We start from the raw sequence: 13665 nt of genomic DNA on the forward strand, positions 1-13665 counted from the left end.
CTTGTCGTGCGACCATGTTTGCATTGCAAGTTGAAAATGCAAGTATTATCAACATTCTACATTTACAACAACATCATGATATTGTATCCAGCAAGAACGAGTTTCAGGGCGTTCGAGCCTAGTGTTTCTGGGCTTAGTTACTACACATGAGACTCATTTTGCAATGCCACGCCACTTTAAGAAAAGAGATGTACAGCTGTTTCGACAAAGCTTGTGCACAAAAACGTAAAAGCGTACGCGACAGGACCACTGTATCCGGGGTCCAGCTCGCTTGGCTTACTTTCTGTTTTGAAGCAAGACGTTCCCGCCTCCCCTCCCCTCCCCCCCCGGAAAAAAACCCTTTTCAAAAGACTGCTACGATAGTTTAATGAATGGTATAAATAGCTTCTTATTAGGGCGTCTATAAGTTGAGACAACTGGAAAACTACAGGTGCTTTTCATTATGCCAGACCAACCGGTCAGAGACCAGCGGGATTAACCCAGGAAAATGGAGTAAAATTTTTCGGTCAAATCTGGACAACTGAAAGGAATGGCTCTGAACACTTTCTATTCGGCCACAAAAGTGAAACTCTACGGAAACGAAGTAGGGCAACGAGCCGATTTGTCAAAATGGAACGGCCAATTGCGGTCCGACCGGTCAGACCGAACCGAAACGGACCTTTCCACTTGACGTTCTACCGAAATTTCCGGAATTTTTGGCACAATGGAAAGCACCCTAAGACTCCTCAACCAATCAGTGCAATAGTTCTGCCATAATTTGTATCCTGATGAAACTCATGTGAATCAGGCTATTGAAGTCTGCGTGATTCAAAAACAGCTTGTTATTATTATTATTATTATTATTATTATTATTATTTTTATTTTTATTTTTTTCATGTTATCCTATTTTATTTAAGGCTCTTTTTCTACTTTTCCACTGATTCTGTGTAAAGTAGAAGGCGGAAATAAACGAGTGAAAACACAATTTGCTTGGACATACCAAGGCTTATCGAAAGATGGGGCTCTGATTCACTCTTTGAAATGAAGTTAGACACTTACTTTAACAGCTGATCTAGTTTAACCACGTACAAAGCTATCTTTAAATTGATTGCTACTTGAAAATAGCAGTTAACTAAGATAGAAAAATACCAAAGAGATGATAACAAACCATAAAGGAACAAGAAATGAGAAGATTAACTCGGATTACAAACGATGAACCTGAACATTTTAGGCTAAACTTTTCAAGACGAGCAAACCATGATGTAGCTCATTTAAATATGCGTGGCTTGATTTACTCTAACTTTTGCTACAGCCTTCCTCCCTAGGTATATCAGTCGTTTCAGTCAAAGAGCTTTCTGTTCGCGCTAGAGTATCTAAAGCAAACGAAAATCCATCGTTACGAGTGCCTTTTTCCTTCCAAACATCTCCAGGCTCGCTGGGATTTTGATGGTCCGTCCACACTCTCTTTTCGTTGTCCGCACCAATAGCTTCGCTTTGCTTCACTTGTTTCAGCTTGTATTTAGTGTCCTCTCTCTTGCGGATGCGCATGCAGTAATCGCCCTTTAGACTCCGCGAAATGCGAAAAGCCTTCTTTGCAGCCTTCCTGAATTCTTTGCTCATAAACGAACACACTAAGGGATTAAACAGCGCATGCGAAAAGGCTAGTATCTCCACAGTAACAACGAGAGTCCCGAATGGGTCGAACTGGTCCATTACAGGTGTCACATGCAACAACTCAATAACTGTCAGGGGCGTTAGACACACCACAAACACTATAACTACAACTAAAAGCATTCTTATGATGCTCCTTCGCATTTTCATGGCGCCACAAATATCAAATCGTGACCGTGATCGAAATCGTTGCACAACAGTGCGGAGTTTTCTCGAAACTCTTGCGAACGTAAAGGAGAGAATTACAAGAGGTATAAAATAAAGCAAAATAAACACTGGCACATGATAACAAAGGAAAACTAGCAAGTAGTCATCTGGGCGCTCCTGGCTACAAACTAGTCTATCCTTCGACATGGTAGTTGAGCTGAAGAAGACTTGTGGCAGAGCCAAAATACACGCTGCAATCCAAGACGCCAGGGCTACAATCCATGATTTGATATTGAGACTTCTGAATCGCATTGGGTGACATATTGCATAGTACCTCTCGATGCTTACAATTGTCAGGCTTATGATAACCACGTTATAAAATGTGTGCAGGAGAAACCTGTGAATCCTGCAAAGGGCATCACCGGTGATCCAGTTATCGTATTTGATGGACAATGCTTCTGCAGGAGTTTGCAGCGCGAAAAGTAAGTCCGCTGCCACCATGTTGCAAAGCAGATTGTTGGTCACATTTCGCAGTTCCTTTACTCGATAGAATACAAACAATATGGCTGTGTCGACAACGAAAGCGAGAGCAAGAAGCATCACATAAAGCCCAAACCCAAACGCGTGGAGCCAGTCGGGAAGCTCGTCTACATAAAATATGCCTGTTAAGGAGTTTTCGGCAAGACTTGTTGTGGAAGAAATCGTTGAAGTTACGTTCCCTAGCTCCATTGTGATCAGATCTTCGCAGTAATGTTATGATTACAACTCCAAATATTGCAAAGTGACAGTACAAATATTTGTAATGTGCAAACGACTGCCCAAGCTACGGCTAATGGACTTTGAAATCGAAGTCAACGAGTTCTATAAGGTTACATCTATAGCCACTCTTCGCATCCACCTGCACTTGGGGACGGTGCAATGAATGAAACTCAGCAGGCGAGATGCCTCTCGGTGGCTTTGTTAACTTGGCTCCCCTGTTTACACACGCACTGTTTACAAAAATCCTGCCATTTCGTTAATAAACGAGACAAAGCACCAGTCTTGTTGTTAAAACTCGCAGCTTAAATTGTTTCAAAGCCGTTTTGTGAATGATCTGTGAACGAAGCTAGCTGATTGACATTCTGACGAAGGCCCTTCGACGTCAGGTGGATATTGAATGACATCTCGTGACTTTTTCTACGCTTTTCTATTTATGCGTGGGAAAGAAACTTTGAAAAAGGTAATAAATTATTCATTGAAAATGATTCAGCAGGGCAGTTTTGATTGATTGATCAATTGATTTCTCCGCTTCAGCAAGTGTCTTCCGTGGACACTACAGGCATTTTAGCTTAAGCTTGCGTTTATTACCTTGAAGCGCGATATAAATGACTGCATAAGCTGGCAGTTGCCGCTTGTTTGCAGTTTGTTGCAGTAACTTTTAAAACTGTGGCACGACGTAACACTACGTGGTCGCCGAGCGTCATTGAATTGAAAACTCATCATGCGTAAAGACGGCAATTACGAGTTCAGGTGACTCACTCTCACTTGTCACGACTGGCAAATTGAAGGGCCCAATTTAAAAGTTTATCACGTCAAGGACAAGCCGACAACGATCTTTTTTCAACTTGGGACGACCTCAACAAGAAGTTTGTTATATTTATAAGGGTATGGCAGTCAAACATTGAGCAAGGCATAATATTTGTTTTTTTAGTCTAGACAATAAATCAATCGTCTTGATAGCGCAATATAAGCAGTGTTTCTGATGTTCTGATTGGTGCAAGTAAAGCAATTAAGACACACCTAACATGTGTCATTGAAGTGAGTTCAAAGTGTACAGTGTAAACAAATTCGGGAAGCTGTGGGCTCGATAAAATTGCGCAATTTTCCTCTTATTTCTTTCATTACATCTACATTTTTTCACTTAACTGGTGACTTTATAAAATGAATAAAAATGAATCGAATCAGAAATATTCTAAATGAATATGGACAGTTCAGGGAAAGTCGATAAGGCGAACTAAGTAACTAAGTCAGAAATTACTGTTACCTAGCGTTAGTGTATGCCATGATACTTTATTTCTTTAGAAAGCTGCAGGTGCTAGAAAACAAAGATTTTGGAAGAAAAAAACTTAGTAATTTTGACTGAATTTTCGACACATTGACAGGATGATTTCTATTCGCTTCAATTTGCTCCAATCTAAATTGACTAACGTCTGAACGGCGAACGGCGAACGACAAACGTCTAACACCAAACTGCCGTAAAAAATGCCTTTAGACGTTTGAGGTTAATTTGGATTATCAACATTGTCATCGTCATCGTCATCGTCATCGTCATCGTCATCGTCATCGTCATCGTCATCGTCATCGTCATCGTCATCGTCATCACATACAAATTTTAAAAAAAGCTTGATCGAGTTCCAGGGAACAGACGCTTGACCATCTAAATATGATGAATATTTCCCGCAAGAAACCTTAAGAGTCCTCAAACGTTTCGATATCGCGCAGAATTGCTTATTCGCCTTGAAATCATAATCAATTTGCAGAAAATAGAGTACTTCATTTGATTTCAGCATTTGTACGTGGCATAAATTAACACTGAAGAGGTAAATAATAAAGCTTGAGGTAAAGTATTAGTTCCGGAGAAAAAAACCGACGTCTTGACGTTTGCACGTGACGTCTGGTACTGGACACGTGACCCTTAGCGGTTCGCCGTTCGTGGGGAAACTTGAATTAAGAAGTGCAGTTTTACATCCAGTTAAAGAGCGGTGTATTTTCAGAGGATTTTTACATTTGGCTTAAGACAATGTTGAACTTTTCATTTTCAGCCTGGCTTAGATCGACGAGATGATGTTATGAGGTAGTTTCCTGTGCGACTCATTAGGCGCGAAATCTGCTACAAAACTTGAAGAACATTTCCGCTCGGAGGAATAGTAATTTCGTCCGTCCCAGTTCGTTTAACTTTGTGACTTTCTGAAACAAGTAGTGACATAAATATATTGCTCATGGTTACGTTGGCCTCATGGTTATTGCGCTCGTCTCCGGATCGAGCGCTCCAGGTTCGAGCCCTGGCCGGGGACATTGTGTTGTATTCTTGGGCAAGACACTTTACTCTCACAGTGCCTCTCTCCACCCAGGTGTATAAATGGGTACCGGCGAACTTAATGCTGGGGGTAACCCTGCGATGGACTAGCATCCTATCCAGGGGGGAGTAGAAATACTCCTGGTCGCTTCATGCTACAGAAAGCGGGATAAGCTCCGGCCTGATGGGCCACTTGGCTCGCATGCAGACTTTACCTTTACCCCTTCCCTACCCCTAGATAGGATTGCAATCTGCACCCTCCCTTCCATCCAACATTTTGGGGATTAGTCCAACAATTAACTGCGCTCGTTTTATCTCTGAGTAGAGAGAGGGGTTTTGTGAGAGTAACGAGAACATATTTAAGCTATTTTTTTACTCAATTAGGTTTACATTTAGTCAATTCACCGTGGAACAATGTAGAACAGTTTTTAATTGTATGCCACAAAACCAAAACCCAAGTAATCAATCTAGCCAGCTTCAAAGGTCGCAGCCATCACAGCGAACTAATCAAAAACTTGAGGCAAATATATGCAGCTGAGTCGAAGCGCGGGGAAAAATGAGCGAGCAAGTCCATTTATTAGTTATAAGTTAAATTATCCTCGCATTTTGAGCAGTTGTTACTGATGTTCAGATGGAGGACAGAAGTATAGATTACGTCATAGCATTTCTTTTTGTTTTTTTATTAAATTAAACATTACATTCCATGTTGCTGTGCGTCTGTTCAGTAATAGATCACAGAAGACGTCAAAGTGTGGTAGGAACATCGGAACTCGGCTATCGTCATCTGTGATCTATTACTGAACATACGAACTGCAACATGGAATCTATTTGTTAAATAATTTTGCTATTTATATTCGATGACAAAGTGGAGCTAGTATTATTAGCCAATCGTTTAGCGTACATAGCAATGTAAAAGCAAAGCAATGCAAATCAGCGTAGTTCGACACTTAAGTGAAAACACCGCTCTGTGTGTACGTTTCACTTCAGTTTACAATTTTAAAACACAGACAAACCATCGATGACGTCTGACTGCATATTTACAAGTATATAAGTTATGTATATTGCATTGTACGTCAACCGATTCTTTACCTTTCTTAAAGAGGCTATATAAGGTCACGCTAAATTGACATAATATTGTCCATTAAAATTACTTTCTCCGTCGTGACTCCTACGGAAATTTAAGTTAGGAATTTTGCAGCGCTTTTATACTAACCGTTCAAATTTTTAACAGTTTTATGGCTCCATATTTATCCGTTTCTATCAAATAAAAATACCTAAATTTGCTGGTCTGAAGCTTGCTACAATTCTGAAACTTATCAAGTGGATCTTAACTCATTGATCACTGATGTTTGTTTATATACAAGTACAAGAAATGCGATTTGTTAATAATAATAGGCGTTTAAAATTTAAAATTATCATGAGTCTGTGTACATTTGTCAGCCAATAATGCTTTAATGAAAGACTATCTGTAAAACATTTTTATCGTCCTCTGTTTTTGTATTACTGGCTTGTTAAACATACTACATACTGGCATTACACTGCTACAATCGACGTTCTTAACAATTTTACCAGCACATAATTAAATAAAAACTAATTTCGCGCGATTGGAAATAGGTAGGGGTTTAAATATCGCATTTCATTTGACTATTATACTCAGAATCTCCCTCATTTGTTTTCACCAGCATGCCTAACAGTGACATGTAAAGACTCGCCTGTAAAGATGACCTGATAAAACCGACGAATCAAACTCCTGGAACGATCAAGCGCTATTTCCTAACATAATTGACTTATTCCTGTACTCAGCCGTTTAGTTTCGCAGAAACCAGAAAATAAACAACTTCCGAAGCGCTTCGTGTCAAAAATTGCAAGACAAGGAACTCTGTTTTAATCTTGCAGTCCAAAACGCCGCTTCAATAGCCTTTCGTGCCAGATTGTAATTACGATTCCATGCGATAAATATTGTCCTTATCAAGTTCATTTCATTTGAATATCTTCAGTAATTTATTCTCAAAATTCACCTGCTGAACCGATCAAGCAAATAAGCAAGGATGCAATTCTATTTAGCGAGGGAAGTACGTAACAATAGACAATGACGAACGAGTCGGTGTTGTGTCCAGAAATCATAAGATAAAACCAAGAGATTATGATGATAAAACATAAAAGATCGTCAATTGAACTGACGTCTTCGTAAACACGATTCGCACCCCAAACATATAGTGCAATAAATTCAGTAAATTCAACTTACATGATGTTGGATGCCAAGTTTAAAAAGGTCGGGGTTTTTTTATCACCCATGACGTATTTATCATAAGAAAGCAAAATTACGTGTGATGAGCTGGCGTGCAAGCTGCGACAGTGTCTTGGGCGACACAAAGTGTGCCAAAATTCAGCGCTTAGTTTTCTGACGTCAATGTCCTTAAGCAGAATTTAGAACAAGGTTAAAAATAAAGCAACTGCAATATCATTTGGAAAAGGAGCATTAAGAACCGAGCTTTCATGCCGAGTTCGAAAAGAAATGGACCGAAATCAGATTGAAACGACTTTAAAAGTTGGAAAACTGACAGAAATTTAATATGGCAGTGATTGGAATTTGATGCTTTTTTTTTTCTGAAATGAAATATTTCGGTTAATTTTCAACTCACAGCATCTCTCTTATATTTGCCACACATATTAATTTATCGTATCTTTAGGGTTCTAGCACGGAATTATTGTTCTCAGGTAAATTGATGCTTATAACGAGAAAGGTAGTATCGACGTAGATGGCCCTAAAAGTGTTTCCTCGCGGTTCTATGTAAAATGTTTCCGTACATCTCGGTGATAAAGGCTGTTATCTTTACACAGAACTCCGTTTGTTCTTAAGAGGAGTTTGTTGAGTGTTGCTCTTGCGAATGAGAAGGGAAAAAGCCTTTGCAGGTTTGAAGCGGCAATCCGTGCACATTAATTGGAGAAATTGCACGCCGCACACGAAGCAGTGGTGAAGTGAGCCGTAGACCAGCGGGTTCACCACGTGTGTCACGAGCACTAGGTTGACGGGCAGTGTGAAAATCCACGGGTACGCGGACACGAGAACGAGCCAGGATTCAAAGAAGAACACGCGGAGAAGATGGAACGCGTGAATGGGAAGGTGACATAATGCAAAGATCACGATGACGGTGGCCATCTTGCAAACCGCGCGCTGCCGCTGCTTCACAAAAACTAAACGCGCTGGAGGGAGTTGTTTACGATCAATTGCGCGCAGCTTGGTGATAATCTTAATATAAATAACAAAAATAAAAGATAGCGGAATTAAATACAGAATAACTGCGTCGATAGGCTGGAGGATTTTCTCCAAATTTGGGTGTGGCCATTCGATTTCGCAGATGTATCTGGCTTCTTCTTGTTCCATCCTTCCCCCTTCCAATAACTCTTCTTCGTCTTCTTCGAACTCTTCAAAAGGATCAATTTGAATCGTCTTTAGATAGACCATTTGAGGAATGCTGAGACAAATAGCAGTGATCCAAATGATAACGATGACATATTTGACAGTTTTTCTTCTGATCCCGTCGCAAAATGTTATTGAATATCTCTCAACAGCTATGGCCGTTAGGGTCGCCAGCGAGGCGTACATGCACATGTGCGTCAATGAGAAAACAGCTTTGCAGAGGACAGCGCCAAATGGCCATTCAAATTCTGCGGCCTCGTAGGCGATGTAAAATGGAATGTAAACGGTAAGAACCAGTAGGTCTGCCGCAGCTAAGTTGAGTAGGAACGGGATTATGGGTGAGAGAGAACCATCACTTTTCTTCCAGACGAATATTATGGCTAAAACGTTGCCTGGAATACCAAGAACCACGAAAACCAAGTTCACGACTATTTGAATAGACGCTTGGAAACTGCGACTTTCTGTTGACGGTTGGGTGGGCTCTGCCTCAAATGGCACCGATTCAAATGGTGTTGAATTCATGTCTAATGCGTAGGCTGCCCTTTAAACAGGTCTGCTGCGAAGTAAAAAGGAACACATTGTAATTGGGTTGCCAGACGAATTTGATCCAAAATGTTGCAATGAGGGGGAGCCTTTACAACTGGAAAATGATGAAGCCAAGATCAAGAAGTGGTAATCAACTATAGTTACAAACTAGCCACCCAGAGCTTTCTTATATCGACCTATATATTGGGGAAGCCCACTTCCGTTTTGACGCCTGAAACTTGGCGTAACTGAAGATAGAAACTGTCGGTTCTGCGTCATGTCAGCACTGTTCCCAGAGCATTTTTAAGCCGTATCATTTGGAAGAATGAAAATACTACAAAACTCCGATAGTAAAAAAAGGACTCTAGGACCCAGTAGAGCAAGTACAAGTTTTGTGTGCGACATATTCTATAAGGGGAATTGGCAAATTGAAATGATGGCACGGAAAATAATCGACAATTACATTATGAACTCTAGAAATCATCAGTCGTTAGAGTGCAGTGTCTAGGAAACGTTTTCAACTGTTGAGATATTTTCTCGTTTTTCTGAAGTTTTGGAAGGATAATGTAGAAACATTACTTGATTATTCAATTCCCGAGAAGACTAAAAGAAGAATACCCGCTGTAAATCATTAGAAAAATGAAGTGATGAGTGCTGCTGCACAGCTGCAACTCTCAAATGAAGTCCACGCGCGACATAAAAATAACTGAAAATCATTATCTGAATTGAGATAGAACTATACTAACACAATTGAAGTTCCTTAAAAGGATAATTCAGTTGGTCAGCTACCGCCCCATCATGATACCCAATTCAATCAAGTTCCAACATTTGCATTCTTTTAAAGCTGTTAGTTCCTTACTCTGAATGCCAAACCCTTCTATTGTTACTTCCTTTATGATCGGCATATGTTTTTAAAGTAAATGTATTCGCGTTCACTTATGAATGCAGTCCCTGTGAAAATAAGCGGACATTGGCCCGACAAAACTTCTTTTTTCATCTAGCTTTGCATTGATGCTTTTGAGAAAAATTGAGGGTCCATCAAAATATTTTTCGCTAGAGCCAACAAGAAAATTAAACAAAACTGATGAGAGCGCAAATGAATAAAAAACATTTTTTCTTTAAATATGGTGTTACATAATTTTATCCTACTTTTTTATGCTGGCCGATTGCAATTTAGCCTTATCTGCCTATTTTGTACCTTGAAGGGGTTTTCGACGTTCCTGGCGGACTTGCCAATGCAAAATTCCCTTTGGTGATATTCCTACTGCAACCTAACTAAATAATTTCGTATATTGTTAAATAGTCAAGTAGTTTGATATTCAGTTATCTTGTCGATACAAATTTAAAATACGATCGGCGCCTGTACCTTAGCTTCGCGTATGTTTTGCGGCAAAAACACCGACCTGAAGCTAACTGTTTTAGCTACATCAGTAATGCACTTAAAAAAGCAACTAAAATTTAATTTTAGTAATAACTCGGTTTGCTCATTACTTTGAAAAACGCGAGATGGATAGATGAAGAATGAAATTGAAATGATGAAAATTACCTTTTCTCCTCAGTGATTGCTTCAACAAATCCTACAATAGTAGATTTAGTATCAACCGTAAATTACAGGAAAACTAAGAGACAGTCTTGATCGCGTGGTTGACTTGTACAACGGTTCGTTATGGCAGTTCCAGTTTCGAAAAACGTCCGTGTCTTGAAACGGCGATCGTAGAATTAAATGCGGGGTGATATTTTTCCGTTTAATATAAATCAGCCGACGCGTCAAGATAGGAAATGCCGATTAGTACAACTAATTATTCCTAGTAACGGCCATTCAGATAAGATTAAGAATCATTTAGAACCAGACGGTGGAGAGCTGAAAAAAAGGATTAGGTGTACCACAGGAAACCCAAGCTTCGTAACCACATTACGGAAAGGCTGTTGGCCCCACTGAATCCAAAGTTAGCGTGGCGGGGAGGTATGATGAGATTGTAATTTGCGATTTTGATAATTTGTTTGATCTAAAGTTTGCTTATTATTTGGAGATTGGCTTAAAAACAAACAAACAAACAAACAAACAAACAAACAAACAAACGTTAATAATTTCTTTTTTTGGATTTTAAGCCAAACAATTGTATAGATCATTGCACGTTTTAGACAAAGGTGGAAATTGCTTGCCTTCAGTAGTTGTCTTGATATTTTAACATTTTCTGGATATTTATGGAATATGTGTTAAGCATGGGACTTTTTGGCTCTACATTTATTCCACGGGTATTTCGTTTCGGAATATTAAATGATTGCGTCCTTCCAGGCAGCTTTTAAACCGTAATATCGACCCTATCTTTCTTCAACTTCTCCTCAATAACCAGTGAACGTTTGGCTCCCCCAAATCAGTAAACGAAACAATGAAGTTTGGGAAGTTATAACTCTACTGACGAAGACATGTTCAAATGATGATTCGACCAAAAACAATTGGACTATATCTAATAATATAACGCAGTGGAGTTCTACGATATTTATCATACTGTGTGAAAAGAACGGTAATCGCTTGAAAAAGTGCGGAAAACAGACGTCCTCCAAACACGAAAATTTGCATGTTGTTTTACGTTCTAAAAAAGCAATTGTGTCTCAAAAGACAACCGAAACGTTGTCGAAGACAATACACGAAGACAACATCTGCTTATCAAGCTAGGAGTTAATTTTATTCCAAACACGTACATCACTACACAGGCAGAAGTTTTCATCTTCACCACGGCCCCCTCCTTGCTACGCCGGAGAAATTTTAAAACGGAGGTTTCATCCTGAAAACGCATTAAATGTTTTCCGTCCTCACTACACCGGAGAAATTTGAAACGATTGTGTTTGAGGAAAACTCGGTCGGGGTATCACATGATTATCGTAACGTCCCCGTTTTCGAAAAGCTCCGTTTTCAAATGTTTTGGTTCACAATACACCGAAAAGCGGGCGTTTTCAAATTCGTCCGATTTAAAAAAGCTCCGTTTTCGTGACGGATTAGTGTAGATGGTAGGCCTAACCGTAGAAATAAAGCTGTGTTTTTTTTTTTTTTTTTACTTGATTTTCAATTAAAGAAATTAAAAATACACTTTATTGATTCATATTAAATATTACAATTATTTTAATTAATTCATAAGGATATATTTTGTTCCGCTGTAAGCTTCCATTCTGTTTGTATCTTTATATTTGTGTGTGTGTGTGTGTGTGCAAGTGTGTTACCGACCGACAACTGTGTAAATAATCTATGTAACTTAATGTCTGCCCATTCTTGTTAGCCCTTATGGTTATTTTGGGCAGGCAGTACTCTATACTAATTTAATGTTTATTGTAATTATTTTATAAATTGTGAGTACAAATAAATGGTTGTTGTTGTTGTTGTTGTTGTTGTTGTTGTTGTTGTTGTGTGGATGGGGTCTAAGGCATTATAAAAACACAGAAATGGCTATCTTGTTTTTAAATTGAAATGATTCTTCTTTCACCCTTGTGCAAAACAAAAGTAAACCGGAACGCAAACTTCTTCACCTCACAAACAAGCGAAAGGTCAGGTTAATTTTCTGGTGGTGAACAAATTTGTTGTCAGATCTTAAAGGAATAGTTTGAATCGATTTCCTTGGCGTTTATCTCTTGATGACAAGGTGCGTCACAAGCAGTGTAAAAAATAGTTTCATTATTTGGCAGCAAATTTTTATAATCTACCGTTCATGAGATAGTTAATTCAGCGCGTGAGAAAGCTAAAAAGAATCATGGATTAACTTCAATATAATTTAACTTAAAATGAAATTAAGTGAAATTTGATAAAATTACGATCGTTGACACAGTTACATATATATATGTACAATGAATTACAACTGCCTGACGTTTACAATATGTGCTTGTCGTTGCTCCCACGCAAATCCACAGATAACACAACTGCAAGTGGACTTATAAGCCAGTCTCGTCCCAGAACCATTCATTAAAAAGCACTCCCAAAAGTAATGTTCTAGAAGCCGAGATACTCTTTTTAGGACCAATATTGATTTTGTTCAGAGAGCCGGTCTTCTTTGACCACTTACCAAAAAGCGCAGGATCATTTGACGAGATTGAAACCCTTTGCTTCAACTGCGCAACCGAAGTCATTTTTTCCCCTCGCATACCCATTCTCTTGCCAGAGCCTCCGTTTCTCTTGGTCACGTGGCCATTATAAAACCAGTAGCAATGGGGACGAGGATGATCTCATACCCAGAGCTCGCGCTTTCCGTCAGCGGAGAGTGCCCGAAAAGCGAGACCAAGAAATCAAAGTCCCAGTTTTGGGACTAGGATAGGCACGTATGTGCAAGCGTAATATTCTAAGCAATGTAACAGAGGAGTAATGGTATGAAGGCGTGAGAAATTAATTGAGAATTTACACTACTCGAGATATCTGAAAATTCTTACAAAGGTCAGTGCAAATTTGGGTTTCAAATATCACTCGTACTGTTAATCCTTAATTGCAAGCGCATTACGATAATCTATACTCATTTGTTCTAGCTTTATATCGTTTCATTTTTTTTAAAAACATTTTGGAAAAGCTTTCTTGGGACGATCTTTCTATTAGTTGTCCATAAGACAAGCGAATCACAAAATTCTAAGCCTTAGATGTGAGCACCATTTTATTCCAAGACATGTCAATTCATAACAGCTGCTACCACTCATTATGTCAGAGTGAGAGAATAAAATTGATGATTGTGACATGTCTAATTCTACCTCTCCCTCCCCTCCCCTCCCTCCTAACACGGTCCACTTATCCCACCCCACCCTTGAGTATTCCAGTCGCATCAAGGACACCATTTCGGTTCCTTAGTTAAGTATTTCATCTTTATCAATTTACGTCTCAATCATCAACGTCCTC

General features: G+C 39.3%; 2 protein-coding genes across 2 annotated transcripts; both read right to left on the bottom strand.

Annotated features, from left to right (window-relative positions):
• Window positions 1-914: 914 nt before the first annotated feature.
• Window positions 915-3268, bottom strand: LOC145486092 (QRFP-like peptide receptor). The gene has a single exon (XM_081464803.1). The coding sequence runs from the start codon at window positions 2524-2526 to the stop codon at window positions 1276-1278; it is 1251 nt and encodes a 416-aa protein (XP_081320929.1). The 5' UTR covers window positions 2527-3268; the 3' UTR covers window positions 915-1275.
• A 4417-nt stretch (window positions 3269-7685) lies between these two features.
• On the bottom strand, window positions 7686-9127 carry LOC145486093 (neuropeptide Y receptor type 6-like). Its single transcript, XM_081464804.1, has one exon. The coding sequence runs from the start codon at window positions 8793-8795 to the stop codon at window positions 7686-7688; it is 1110 nt and encodes a 369-aa protein (XP_081320930.1). The 5' UTR covers window positions 8796-9127.
• Window positions 9128-13665: the final 4538 nt, after the last annotated feature.

Source organism: Orbicella franksi, chromosome 4 (genome assembly GCF_964199315.1).
Source record: "Orbicella franksi chromosome 4, jaOrbFran1.1, whole genome shotgun sequence".
Lineage (NCBI taxonomy): Eukaryota > Metazoa > Cnidaria > Anthozoa > Scleractinia > Merulinidae > Orbicella > Orbicella franksi.

Bases quoted from the DNA above. Each gene is read 5' to 3' on its own strand.
- LOC145486092 (XM_081464803.1), bottom strand. From the start codon at position 2,526: ATGGAGCTAGGGAACGTAACTTCAACGATTTCTTCCACAACAAGTCTT.
- LOC145486093 (XM_081464804.1), bottom strand. From the start codon at position 8,795: ATGAATTCAACACCATTTGAATCGGTGCCATTTGAGGCAGAGCCCACC.